Source organism: Nyctibius grandis, chromosome Z, assembly GCF_013368605.1.
Source record: "Nyctibius grandis isolate bNycGra1 chromosome Z, bNycGra1.pri, whole genome shotgun sequence".
Lineage (NCBI taxonomy): Eukaryota > Metazoa > Chordata > Aves > Nyctibiiformes > Nyctibiidae > Nyctibius > Nyctibius grandis.
The window spans coordinates 92599705-92614606 of NC_090695.1; the positions used below are offsets into that span (position 1 = coordinate 92599705).

Here is a 14902-nt window from a genome sequence, read left to right on the forward strand (position 1 = left end):
CTTTGAATGGAAGCTTCTAACATATCACTGTGTTGTGGATACACAATGAAATATGTTGCGTTATGTGTTCTCTGATATTTTGTTTAAGTAACAGAATAGCAAAATGGAAGGAATCCCAGGCTGCATTATTTTATTTGGTAATAATATCCTGTACATGTAAAGAAGAGAACTTGGAGAACAAGAGTGTGTGTATAGAATTATATGAATTCTTCTGGCTAAAAGAACAAATGTTCTAAGCGTGTTTGTAGGAGTAAGTCTTGTGGATAATCAGAGTTTTGAGTGGTTTTAATTGTGGTTGAAAAAAACTTTTGCATGCAGTAATTGCTGGGCACATGTACTTAATTAACTATTAGCATACTTGCAGATAGATGCTTGTAGCATATTTATGTGGTCAAATTAATTTCCTCTCTGAGCAGCACTCATATTTTTTGGTGTTTTTTTTTTTTTTTTGTCAAATTAGGAAAATACTGTGTGTATGTAACACACTGAAACGTGGGTTCTGCAATAAGATTCAAACTCAGTTTTGAGACTCTCTTAATTTTCTGTTGTATTGAACCGTAGTGAAGATTCTGTTTGTTCTGCTCTAGCTGTAGATTTCAGAAATACTGACTCAACATTTTCTGTTTCTTTCTCATGGCTTTTTCACTGGTAACATGTTGAACCTAAAATGGCATCTTTTAGACTCTTGTATAGAATGCTTTTTAAAAATTCAAGTCTGTTAGTTAACTTGCACAACTTGGGATGCCGTAACTAATGAGGTTTACAGAGCGAGCAGTTTATTTTCTTATCTGATTGTGTTTAATCTCTCATTGTTGTGGTACTGAAGTGCTGAAACATTTTCATTTGTGTATGTGGTTTATTAATTTTCCCTCTTTTGGGAAAGTCAAACACATTTATTTATTTATTTATTTATTTGCTGTGTTCTGAAACTGTAGTGGAAGCAGTGTTGAAAAGATGGCACTGGTATTGGCCCAGAAAATGGTCGATATTGCAGTAATTTCTGTTACAGAATTATTTGCATAGTATATGGAAGACCATGTATTGACCTTGAGGAAGTTCTTGCTTCACTTGCATGTGGGCTAGAGGAGATAGTTGCACACTGCAGTACTGTTATGTTGCAAAGGAAAGAGCGGGCTGTTTGCATAATATTGTCATTTTTGCTTAGGCTGTCGTATCTGTTCTTCCTCTGGTGGCACGCAATTGTTATCGAAGCCAGAAAAGAATAAAAAGAATTTTCTTGCAGCTCAGAATGGGAGAATAATAGTAATAGCAATTTTATTACTTGTCCTGCAGTTGCTCACAAGATTCTATATTGTATCCTCAGTTGAGGCTCTTTCATCCCTTTTAAAAGTAAAAAGCCTCTACTGATTTTAAATAAATAAATCACTTTTAATGAAACAGGCAGAAAATTATAGTGCTAGACTGTAAAATAGGCTTACTTCGCCTCTTTCCCTACATGATCTGATCAAATCTAATCGATTGGTTTATTACTGCTTTCTTTCTGTGCAGTCTGCCTGGTTGCAGTATATAGACAGTTAAATACAGTAGTTTTTAAAATTTTCACAATATGTTTTTCTAAAGTTTGCACGACTGTAAAATAGAAAAATTTTGGGAAGTTCATTATTTACTAAATAATAGAGAATATTTTAGAGCTGTGTACAGAAAAGAGGTAGCAGATTCTGGCAAGTTTAAGTTATATATGGTTTTAGGACTTTACTAAAGATTTGCTATAGAGATGAAACATTCAACAGAGCCTCTTTTAAAGGCAGTACAGCTCTATGTGTGTGTGTGGTTTGCACTATCGAATTGTATGATTTGTTCTCCTCCAGCATCTACTGTTGTAGTGTTTTGCTGTTGTATGATCCTACACCAAATACGCTCTGACTCTTCCTTAATGATTTTTATGTCGCTTCTGTGTTTGTCTGAACCTGCTAGTTTCTTTGTGTTTAGGGTTTATACGTAGCTGTGTTTCTCTGCTGGACTTGCTTGGTAGTACGCTTTCCTTTTTTTTTTGTGTGAGGTGCTGATTGTAGTAGCTTTCTCTTTTACTATAGTATTCGAGACCAGTATGATGCTTTCCTACATAAAAGGTATGTGTGCTTTATGTGGGACTCCTTCAAGTATCTTGCTTGAGGGCATGTGGCTGAAAGAACCTCTCTGAAAATGCAAACTTCGGACACTTGATAGTTAAATGCCCTGTATAGGATTCGAAATTCTGCAAATGTATGTATGTATTTTTTTCTTTTAGACTTTGACTTCAGTGTGCCGGGGTCAATGAAACTTCACAACCTTATCTCTAAACTGAAGAAATGGATCAAAATTCTGGAGGCAAAAACTAAACAGCTTCCGAAGTTCTTCCTCATAGAGGAAAAGTGCCGCTTTCTAAGTAATTTTTCAGCTCAAACTGCAGAAGTAGAGATACCTGGAGAATTCCTTATGCCAAAGCCAACACATTACTACATCAAGATAGCAAGGTAACCTAAAATACCCTTTGGTAGTTGTAATTCTGAAAGCAGAGAAGAAAATGAAAACCTCCTCCATCCGTTCACTCTGCAAAAGTAGATGCTGTGTACATTTCTTATATTTAAATTACATACATAGAGTCGCACTTTGGTATAACACCTTTAGTTTTTTATTATATATTCCTTCGGTATTTTTATATTGCCTTCATAAGCAAGTGTACTGTTATACGAAGAGCATATTTGGTTTTCTTTTATGTTGATATAAGTTGAGATTAGTTATTCTATTGTAGTCAATAGAGGTACTAATCTTCAAAATAGTGATAAAGGTTTGATCTAATGATTTATTTTGCTCAAGAACTGTGTTTTTTAAAAAACAAATAAAATCAAACAGAAGAGCTTTTTGACTACAAAATAGAAACCATGGGCTAGCTGGACAATAGAATTGTACCTTGTGATAAAGTTGCACTGCCTTATTTCCTTGATGGGTTTGGGTTTTTGTTTGTTTTTACATCGTGATTTAATATCAGAGGAGATTAGCTCAGGTGCTTTAATATCCCTTTCTTACTGATAGGTTTATGCCCAGAGTGGAGATAGTTCAGAAACACAATACTGCAGCTAGAAGACTCTATATCCGAGGCCATAATGGAAAGATTTACCCATATCTGGTAATGAATGATGCTTGCCTGACAGAGTCTCGTAGAGAAGAGCGGGTATTACAACTTCTTCGCCTTTTGAACCCCTGCTTAGAGAAAAGGAAGGAAACCACAAAAAGACATTTGTTTTTTACAGGTACTGAAAAGAGAGATTTTATATTATTTTAAAATATATGTTGTACTCAAAGATTATAAAGTTTTTGACAGCTACTAATCACTGATACAGAATAATTTGAATATTCAGAAGGTAAATTCACGTCTGTTTAGGTGATTAGTCTTTTCTGGCATGGTAGCATCCCTGTGAAGAAGTAAAGTTGATTGCATGTGATCTAGGGTGTTTTCAGAAGAGCTTACACACATAATTTATGGTATAAAGTTTGGTTGCGAATAACGTGTAAGGAAGAGGCATTCCTGTTGGATCTGTTGCTATGGAAATGGATACATGTACTTCAGAACAAGCATTTAGAGACAACTGGGGAGGGACAGAACAAAAGCTTTTCTCTGCCAAGTTGCAATGTATAAATATTGAATTTCTTTTACCTCTTCCGTGAAACACAGGAGAAGAAAGAATTTTTTTTTTGTAGAGATTTGAATTTGGTGTATGTTTTCTGAATTCTCTGGTATGAAAACATATCTTTGTAATTTTTGAAGTAACTTTATGTGTCCATGGTGATGTTTACTTTCAGGAATATATACTGACTGGTTTAGTTGTTTGCCGAAATAAAATCCATTCATAATCTAGTAACTGGGTGCAGGACTTCTACTGAGCGTTCTTCTATGCTCCTGTAAAAGGTTTACTTAGTTTGGAGAGTGCACTTTGCCAGCAGCACCACCTGGCAATGTTTAAACATTACAGAATTAACAAACATAATGGTAGGGAGGCCTTAATGAGGACAGTTAAGGAGGGTTCTAATATGATTTATGTGGATAAATTGCCAAAATACGTAATAAAAAGGTCACATATTTAGGCATTTCAAAACAGAAACAGTGAATGAAGGCTGAACACAGTCTTAATTCTTTCTCTTTGGTTATGTATCTTGGCTTTTTCGTGTATCAATTATAAATAATTCATTCATGAAATGAGAAACATAGAATGTCAGAGTCTCTTCTGGCAGCATACTTTATCTGCTTGTGATTCAAATACTAATGTAAATGCTTTAAAATAGTTAAACTCTTGTGTTTTCCAGATACTAAGGCTGTAGGCAACTTCCAGCTTACAACTGTGTAGTACTTCATATTAATGTATAAATACTTTTCAGAAGGTCAATGAATCACACTAACTTCATATGCATGAGTTCTGTACATTGCATTAGTCAGTTCTGATAATCTTTGATTGGCGAGCAGGAAATACGCTATGGATGAGGGAAACTTGAATCAAAGACATTAAGACAAAGCTGCTACTTTGCTGTTGTCCTTTTAAAAAGTGCTGAGATCCGATTTTAAAAAAGTATGGTTTTATCAGTCCTCCTTTTTATGCTAACAGTATCTGTTGACATGAAGTTGCTATCATGAGCATAGGTGGCCAGATGATGTAAGTTGTACTTACAGAGCTAGAAATGCATATTTGATTTCTAACTTTAAAAAGACCAAAATGTACAAGCCAAAGGATTTGTTATAAAAAAAGGTAAATATAGTATCTCTACATATGTGAAGACTATTTTGCGTCACTCTAAGGCCAAAATAACAGAAATGCAGTAGATAAAGCTTTGAAACATGATAGACAAGGCCACTGATACATAAATACATCCTCTATATAATATGATTAGTAAAGTAACATGTTTTCCTTCAAAGAGCTGTTTTTAAACTATAGTGTTTTTGGAATAATTTTGTACCTTGTGGTTTGATACTATTTGAAGGAACCTAAAGAGCATTCATTTCTCTGCTGCCAGAGGTTAATGGAAACAGACCATAATAGCTCATTAACACCCCTTCTGCAGAATGCATTTTCTTCTTTAAGATTGAAGGAATTACATCAAACAATTTAAATGCATTTAAACAACTTTATTTCTGAAGTTAATTATTGCAGTTTCTGCGGGAAATGATGAGAGAACAGTTTTGGTGGTAACTGGAAGTTGCTGTCACAGTACAAACAGTGTCACTGGAAAAGCTAACTGTGGAAGAGGTCTTGTCTTTCTTGATGTAGGTGGGGGTACACATAAGTCTCAGTAGGACGATACATCTGTTGGCACCATGAAATTGCAATTAGGGTTTTTGCAAGTTAACTGCTCATCACAGAAAAGCTCAGTGGCTTAAGTTTTCTTATTATTTAATATTTTGCTCTGTCTTCTCTATATTATTTTCAGATAGTGTGTCATTAAAACATCTGTTCCTCAACTATGTTCAGATTTTTTTCCTCCAGTTTTTCTGAGTCACTTTAAATACCCTATTGGGTTTAGTAATTTTGTTCTTCAGAGTCATTTTTATTGACATAATGCCAGTGTCATGTAATCAGATATTACAAACCTGTTTGCATCTGAACAAAGTTATTACCCTCTTTTCTGCAGGTAAAGAAAAGTAGAAAGAATAACAAGTGCTCCATTTTTTTGCTAATATAGTTGATGTTTGTTAAGATAAAAAAAAATCTGCTATTGTATTTCTTTTTAACTAATCTTGTGAATAAGTTATGAGTGTAGTAATAAAAATTTTCCTCTTGATACACTTCAGTTGATTATCACAGTCATGTTTTAAGGGCTGATACTTGCATGCTAATTCTTCTCTTAGTATCTGGGTTATGGATTAACTGTTTTGTTTTGCTCTCTCTGCCCCCTTCCCCATCCTCTCTCACCTTTCTCAAATTACTCCTAGTTCCCCGTGTTGTAGCAGTTTCTCCACAGATGCGTTTGGTTGAAGACAATCCCTCTTCTCTTTCCCTGGTGGAGATCTATAAGCAACGCTGTGCCAAGAAAGGCATTGAGCATGACAACCCCATTTCTCGTTACTATGACAGACTGGCAACGGTCCAAGCACGGGGCACTCAAGCTAGCCATCAGGTATTAGAATATATAATGAATTTTAATCAAGGGCTTTTCTTGAGGACTCTACTATACTGTGTCCAATCCTCCTGCCCCGGCCCTTCACCTCTCATTAGATGTCAGACAGATACATTTTGCAGAGGTGGTGTTTTGATTTTTTGGCGTTTATTTTCTTTTTGCTTAATGTATTCTTGGGAACTCTTATATCTCTTTGGTATTTCAGATTATCTTGGAAAGCTTCAGAAAAGCTGTATTTGTTTTACTTTAGGTTGTTTTGGGTAACTGCAACTGAAAACAGACAAGGCGATTGCTTTTTGGCCCTTTTGTATAGTGCTTTGAAAATAATTAATTGTTAATAAGGGAAACGACATTCCTAATTTACATTAGCAGTTACAGCATGGTATGTGGTGCAGGCTTTCCCGTGTTGTTCTAATGTACCTCCTAAAATTGCCAGTGGATTCATTTAATCTGAGACAAATAGAAACAGTTGAGTAATCGCACCCTAATAAATGATAGTACTTAGAAAGAACAAAGCTCCCTCTCTCTCTAACTGCCATCAAACATCCAATTGTGATAAATAAGGTTATTTTATGTTTTTTAAGGTTAATTCAAATTCTTACATAAAATCCCAGTCCCATTTCAAATGTAGCTATTAGAAAATACATGGTATACATGTATCACAGACATCATTTAGAGAAACTGTCTTTTCAGGCTTTCTTTGTTACAAAATAAAACGAAGTGTTACATAACATCTGTTTCTATTTTGAGAATTTTTTCCTTCAGGTTATGAAACTCTTTAACAGCCATTTAATTGAAGTCAGTATGACTATCATGCTTTCTGGTGTAATAGAACATATCCTGACTTTATTTCTTTTTCTAATTAATTAGGCTAGTACATGCTATAGTAATGAAATATTTTGATAGATTGCAAATGTTTACATCTAGGGAAAAAACTATTGTACAGTGTTCACTCACAGAACCAGTTGAATACAAACCTCAGCTTTTATCTTTTTGTATTTTTGAGGTAATTTTACTGCAATAATACATGATACAAAGTACTTTACTCAGTGTCTTTCCCTATCTTATGTAATAAAAATCCTTTACCTTTTACCCTGTATATGAAGAAACCATGCAGAGAGCCATCTTTAGGTTGCATGCTTTGTAGGTCCAAGGTATAATTTCAAATCTGACCATTATGCTTAAAATAAAGGATTTTATTTTCTTGCTGCAAAATGCATATCCAGCTTGCACTGAAGCTAGAAAATAGTGAAGCATGTTCCGTTAGTTTCCCATAAGGAAGTGCAGCATTGTGAGTTGAATGTCTCTTTAGCTCACTTCTGATTTTCTTGAAAGTCTTGAATAGCAGATATTTTAAATCAAGTTATATAACTTTTCAGTCTCAGGTTTTCTGACCTGCCTGTTTTCAGTTCTCATGCTTATATGGTTTTATTGAAAATTTCGTCTTTTCAGATGAAGAATATTTTCTAGCTATACAGAGAATGGGCTAACAAAATATTATGTGTGTGTTGACAAAGAAGTCAGGAAACAATGTTGGATTAAAAGCGTCCAAGTTCAGGATGTTTTTCCTAAAATGGGATACAACAGTTGAGAGTAGTTGTTTGGTAGTTGCTTTTGGAATGTTTGTCTGTTGCTAAGAAGTATATTAAAAATTATCTCTTTCAACTAATATTTTTCATGTGTAGGTTCTCAGAGATATACTTAAAGAAGTACAGAGTAACATGGTGCCGCGCAGTATGCTTAAGGAGTGGGCTTTGCATACATTCCCCAATGCCACAGATTACTGGACTTTTCGAAAGATGTTCACTATTCAGTTAGCCCTAATTGGCTTTGCAGAATTCATCTTTCATTTAAATAGACTCAACCCCGAAATGCTGCAGATTGCCCAGGTATGCTTTAGTTTGTTCTAGATGCATGCTGTCGTCTTTGATCAAATGGAAATTTGGACTATGCTTTTGAAGTGAGTCAAAACGGTGATTCGACATATGTAATTAACAGTGCATTTCAGCAGGCTTTTCATTTATGTGTGATTGCACATCATGTAGGTAGTAATTTAAACAGATTCCCAGTGGACATCAGCTCTACCTTCTGTGGTGGGAATTTAGAACTTTGTCTGTGAAATCGTTCTTAGATATTGGAACTGTTCATGTAAATGACTGATAAATCTCTTTTCAGTCCCTCTTCAAATATATTGCTTTGAATATATCTCTGTATCAAACAGATTTAAAAAAAAAATAGAGCTTGCTTTCTTAAAGGGGAATACCCTTTTTCAAATACTGTTCTCTTTTCAGCGTTGCCGTCACATCAAGCTACAACTCCTATTAATAGTGATTTTTCTGTTTTAACCCAGCATTTAAAATGAGGCTTGCCACCTTAGTAGGGCAAAGGTGGTATATGTTAAAGTCTTAATGCCATTTTAATGCATGGAGGGCTATACTATGTATAGCAATTAAGATTCTTTAATCCCTCTAGGTGAGCGTTCAGATGCTTGCCCAGAGTGAACGAAGCATAGAGAACGCTTACCAGGAGCTGGGATGCGTAGGAAATGGAGATCTGTCTATCTGCATGACTCCGTGTAGACCGTGCTACAGAAGAATCTGTTCCTGAAGTTTGATGTTACAATAACGCGTATTTAGTAAGAGGTTTTGGACACATGGATTGAGAGAAATACATACCTGACTTTGTGCATGCCTGTAACTTTTTTTGCTCAAAAACTGTTTGACTGAAAGAGTGAAAAGCTGTTGGAGTATTAACAGTAAACAAAAATCCAGGTTCTTTTGGTTTCATTAATGAAAACCTGTTCCTTTAATAACTTTTGTGCATCTTGCTTTTAAATCCAGGATACTGGCAAGCTAAATGTAGCTTACTTTCGCTTTGACATTAATGACGCTACTGGAGATTTGGATGCCAATCGTCCAGTTCCATTCCGGCTTACACCAAACATTTCTGAATTTCTTACCACCATTGGGGTGTCTGGTCCACTGACTGCATCTATGATTGCAGTAGCTCGCTGCTTCGCACAGCCGAACTTTAAGGTTTGTATACCTTTTGAAAGGTTGTTTGCCAGCGTGTTATATTTGGCGATTTATAAACTGAACAGCACTTTCTTGGTTAAGATAGAAACAGAACAGTCCGTATTTGTTTTTAAGTCTTACCCTAAGGTCATCACAAAGGCCAGCTGAAATGTTTGCAATTTGCGTTTTTGGAAAGACTAGGAGGAAGATAGGTGTAATTCTACCATAATTTAATCTTTTGTCCAAGCATGTTAGTTCAGGCTGATTGTTTCAGTGCTCTGGCCTCATAAATTCTTACAAATTCTGGCAGTGGTAAATAGTAAAATGACAGATGCAATACCATTTAGAATCTTTATCATAATATGTGAATAGGAGTGCGTCTTGGTCCTTTGTTAGTGGAATAGAATGCTAAAGATACACTGTTACTTTGATGGATTCTAGCTCTTAGCAGGGAGTAGTTTTCTAAAGAAATTGTCTAACTTCCTTTTAAATTCTAATGCTTTTCAAAAGTGAGGCATCTTGCACTTAGACAAGCACTTTGCACCAGAAGGGCATTGCACAGAACGTACTGTAGCTATGGTGTGAGCTAGTTACTTTTTAAAAGATAGAAAATATCCTAAAGTGATTTTTTCTTTATCTATAATACAGAAAGCTGTGTTAGAGTATTTTTTAATAATTCGTCATCTTACCTTAAAAAGACATGTCTATATGTGCAAACGAATTTGCAGACATAGCCTGTAATTTCAACATCTGAATGATGTATGCCCAGTTAGACTTGCCAAATCGGTTTGGTGAGGCCCCACCTGGAGTACTGTGTGCAGTTTTGGGCACCCTAATATAAGAAGGACATGGAACTATTAAGAGTGTGTCCAGAGGGGGGCAACCAAGATGGTGAAAGGCCTTGAGGGCAAGAATTAAGAGGAGCAGCTGAGGTCACCTGGTTTGTTCAGCTTGGAGAAGAGAAGGCTGAGGGGTGCCCTCAATGGCAGTCTACACCTTCCTCACGGGGGGCAGTGGAGGGGGAGGTGCTAATCTCTCTCTGGTGACCAGTGATAGGACACGACGTGGAATGACGCTGCATCAGGGGAACTTCAGATTGCACATTAGGAAAAGAAAAGGTTCTTCACCGAGAGGGTGGTCGGTCACTGCAACAGGCTCCTTAGGGAAGTGGTCACAGCACCAAGCCTGTCAGAGTTCAGGGAGTGTCTGGACAACTGTCTTAGTCATATGGTTTAGTTTTAGGTAGTCCTGCAAGGAGCTGGACTTGATAATCCATATGGGTCTCTTCCAACTTGAGATACTCTGTGATTCTATGGTTTCTTGAAGATCAGAGCACAGGTGCCCATTTATTCTTTTAGGAGTGATGGGTGTCCAGCTCAGTTCAGGCATGTGGCTATTATTGCTTTAGATTATCTGTCTTTGGGACTTGAGAGGAATACTTTTCACATTTTCTGCATTTATCTTTTTTACAAATGTCCATAAAATTTATTTAATATGTGTTTGTGTGTGTTAGTGTAATATCTATATGTTATAAAATGTTTTATTTGTTATGTGCAAACAGTGAGTTTGACTCAGACTGGATACCTAAAAGTTTGTTTTAAAAGCTCAAGACTGTTGGAGTTGATAGGTTAATGTCAGTAACTTACCTCAGTGATGACAAAAAACAGGGAACTATTTGTTGCAGGCATTTCTTTTCCATCCAAGGATAGAACTGCCCTATATATATGTATGTATGTGCATGTATACATTATATACATATGTATATATGTTGCAGTCAGCGTTCTTTCCCTGTTTGGCAGAAAACAGTATTCCCTGAGAATGTGATCATTGTGATTAAAAAAAAAAAAAAACAAGCACGCAGCTTTTCAAAACACTCTTAGTCTTTGCACAGCACTCTTAATCTTTGCACAAGACTTTTGTGCATGTGTGTGGGAAAAGTCATATATTTACTGGAGTAATTTAAAAATAATATTTGTGTATGAAGATTTTAATATATCTTATAGTTTATGTTATTTTTAATTTCTGTAGGAGTCATTGTGTTGTATTTTCATAATGAAAGCTTTTTATGAAAAGAAAAAACCTTAGAGGAAATAGTAAAGACAGTTGGAATCCACACTCATCTTGAAAAGACCGAGATTGCAAAGCGGGACCAAAAGTGCCAAAATGCCGTTGAATAAACTCTAGTTACAATTCTATAATCGCTGATGGTTCTTTAGGTTAAATATAATAGTCTGATTTTTGTCCTTCATATAGGTTGATGGCATCCTAAAAACTGTGCTACGGGATGAAATAATTGCATGGCATAAAAAAACACAGGAGGATACTTCCTCTCCACTCTCAGCAGCTGGGCAACCCGAAAATATGGACAGCCAGCAGCTGGTTTCACTAGTTCAAAAAGCTGTTACTGCTATCATGACTCGACTTCATAATCTTGCTCAGTTTGAAGGAGGAGAAAGCAAAGTCAACACTCTGGTAGCAGCTGCAAATAGCTTGGATAATCTCTGTCGTATGGATCCTGCCTGGCACCCGTGGCTGTAACTTGAAATTTTCAATAGCTTTTTTTGCTGCTGTTTGTGGTGTGAGCCATATATTGTGTTAAGAAAATGTGAAAGAAGCTTTCCAGACCATGGCTTACCTGTCACACTGCATTTTGTCAGTCTTCATGTTAATTGTGTTTCCAGTTACTGTTTTGAATTTCATGAGGGGACATTTCCTCCTGTTTAATAGAAGGTTGTTTAGTATGCAACAATAGCTTTCATAAATAGCTTAAAATGAAGAGAGGAAACTTAAATAATGTACAGAAAGTCTTATTTTATGATGAGGACTATAAAACTATCACTGTTAGATTTAGGGTCTGCCATTCCTAATAACGTGCAGTATATAAAATTTTTTATAGAATAGTAATGATTTAAAAAAAGACAGTATTCCCAGTTACTGAATTTTGCTTTTTGAAATTTTACTTGATCACTGTCCCTTCATTATACCAAATTGAAGGCACAAATAAATACTCTTCCTTTAAGTTTGCTTCAAATGTACATGAGCAAAGTTGGTTTGTACAGAGAATTTTGTACCAAATGTATAGAGGTGACTTTTTGTTAGGCACTGAGAAAAGGATGATCAGATTGTACTAGCTTTTCTTGGAGCACAAGCTATGTACAGTAAAAGTGTAAACCATTTCGGGTATTTGGTTTAGTTGTGGAGAGTGTTGGCGGGGGGGGGGCAGTTTATAAAAAGGATGGAAAAAGTCATCCTTTCATACGTGTTTTTGGCTCTAATAGATAAAAAAAAGTAAATCTTACAGAGTTCTCCTTTTTTTAATATTTAGAAATACAGTAGCTTCTTTAGATTGAATCTGTTTCTTTGTAATTTGAGAAAAGTTCAGTCTACTGTTTCACTTGTCTTTCTGTTGTGTTAGCATTTTTATAAAACTTTGATGTTGAGAATGTTAAGTTTGTACAGAGTGATTTTTTCAAAATAAATATTTTCTAAAGCTCTCTATGGTATTCATTTTATTCAGAATATTTTTAATATAATACTATGGACTAAATAGAAAAGACCCAAAAGCAGGTGTGATCTTTAGTAAATGAAAACAGCCTGTACATTAAAGGGTGATGACTGTATTAATGAGGTATGGGTGTGATCTTCTCATGTATAGTGTTGAATTCGTTTACGGAAGAGCTGCAGATAGGAAGTATGTATATGAAAATAATTTCTTCATTCAGTGTACAGTCTTTCTTCCTAGCCAGTCAATTAATGTGTTAACCATCTGTTTTCTGAAAGTCTTTCTTGAAACAGATGGTCTATTTGGTGTCTACAAGAAATTCAGCTTTTAAGTAATTGTTCAGAGGTCAACATTATATCTGCAGGTGAACTCTATTAGGGGATTTCTGCTATCCCCACAGAAACAGAGGTGATCCTGATTGCCATAGCAAAGGATGGGTCTGTCTGTCTTTTTAATAAGCAATCAACAGGTTTTTTAGAGAGTTCTGAATAAAATGAGATGCATAATGGAAGTTAATCACCACCTTTCAGTAGTGTCTGTGAGACAAAGGGAATCTCTAAAAGCCAGTCTGATGACTTTTTCAGGGTGGGTGAGCTCACCTGCAAGTCAGCAGATGAACATCATCTAAGTCATTGGTTACCTGCAGATCAAGGCTTGTAGTAGGTATGACTGTAGTCATTATTTAAAAACAAAGCAATGTGTACTTTCCATAGGTCTGTCACAGAGTTGCAAAAAGACCTGTTCCTTTCATCTTTGTAGCCATTAGCAGAACCAGTCAATTGATACGAACTTGAGTGTCAGCATTATGCAGGGTTACACGGTCCCTCTCTATTCTTCATCTGATGCTACAGTTCTGCTGGCACCATGAGCAGCACTGAACGTGGTGCAGAGAGAAGTGAGGCTGGTGGACAGAAAGTGCTGTGTACGTATGTATATACAAGTATATATATAAATACACACTCAAAGTTTGCAGCTGTGACTGTAATATGGACTCAAAATTGTTTAGTTGATGAATTTAAACCCATTTGCAGACTAAGCATTAAATAGGTTTTTACTGTATGTTTGCCTGGAAGGCATCACTTTGTCATCTCAAACAGACCTCAGATATCACTTATTTGCTCAGTCTTTGTTACCTTTCAGGTGGGATATTCCAGTGTTGTACTGGGCGTGAAGCCTTTGGTGGTTAGTACAGAATATTTTCCTATATGTTAGTTATGCATAAATGTTACAGTATGTTCCAATTAAATGTGTATAGGATAACGTATAGTTTTGCTTGGTTAATTTATGAATTTGCACCTGTTCTTTACTTTTTGACTAGTAACAAGTACATCTAGTACTAGAAATGAAACTACCTTGCACTCCAACTTAAATGCATTTTTTTCCCTGGATATATCTGTAATATGGCAGGAAAAATAAAATGCAATTTTGAAAATGGAAATTAAGTTATTGTTGGCTTGTAAATGAAAAGGAAAGCTTTACCCTTAGCTCTCGTAAATGAAAAGTAAATGTGCAATAATGAATTTATGGAAAAATGTCATATTTTTAGAGAAAAAGCCTGGAAAATAAATGAACGTTCCATTTTCATTGTAAAATACAACATGATATTAAGGAGCAGTGATAAGTTCAGCTTATTCTGTGTAGGAGTTGTAATAATCTAATCCTAGAAGTTTTGGAATAAAAAGCAAATTGAAAATACTTGTTTGCTAGCTTAGACTGCAACTGTAGTAACGCATTATATGTTTGTCTGAAATTACTTCACTTAGAGGATTTCCCATGCAAGTTTCTTTTCAGTTCTTTTCTAGGCGAGATGGACCAGAGCTTTTCCCAGCTGAATCACTACTGCCTTTCCCATTAGTTGGTTTGAAGACCTTAGCAAGAGCAAAGGGACAGTCATCGAGCAAGTCATGGCTTTCCCAGGTGTCTGCCTACTTGTTCCCTGGGCCCAGAAGAGCCAGCAGCAGATAAGGTCCAGCAGAAACAGATGGTAAGCATTCAGCCCTCAAAAGTTGAAAAAAGGGTAGTAGGATTTGCTCTGGGGTTTGGCTGGGTGGAAGAGTTTATTGCTTCTCACCAGATACTTTTTATTTTAGATTATAGTTCTGTTTCCTTGTATGATGAATGAAGCATGGCCTCTTTATTCCCACACTTGGTTTGTGTGCCGCCTCTTATATATCAAAGAGAGGATGATAGATTGAGTCACGCTGTATGTCAGTATATACAAGCGGAAGCTCAAATACATGAATGTTAAGGACTGTATAAGGATTTGGAAAACAAACATATC

The 14902-nt window shown here is 35.9% G+C and overlaps 1 protein-coding gene across 6 annotated transcripts in view; it reads left to right on the forward strand.

Annotated features, from left to right (window-relative positions):
- The window catches only part of TRRAP (transformation/transcription domain associated protein), a 98387-nt gene extending 85857 nt beyond the window's left edge, over positions 1-12530 (forward strand). For all 6 annotated transcript variants that reach the window (XM_068422160.1, XM_068422159.1, XM_068422164.1 and 3 more), the window contains 6 exons: positions 2249-2474; positions 3034-3251; positions 5921-6105; positions 7791-7994; positions 8946-9140; positions 11373-12530. In XM_068422160.1, coding sequence (XP_068278261.1) covers positions 2249-2474; positions 3034-3251; positions 5921-6105; positions 7791-7994; positions 8946-9140; positions 11373-11657 — 1313 coding nt within the window. In that variant the 3' untranslated portion in view covers positions 11658-12530. The remainder of the gene's footprint in view (positions 1-2248; positions 2475-3033; positions 3252-5920; positions 6106-7790; positions 7995-8945; positions 9141-11372) is intronic.
- Positions 12531-14902: the final 2372 nt, after the last annotated feature.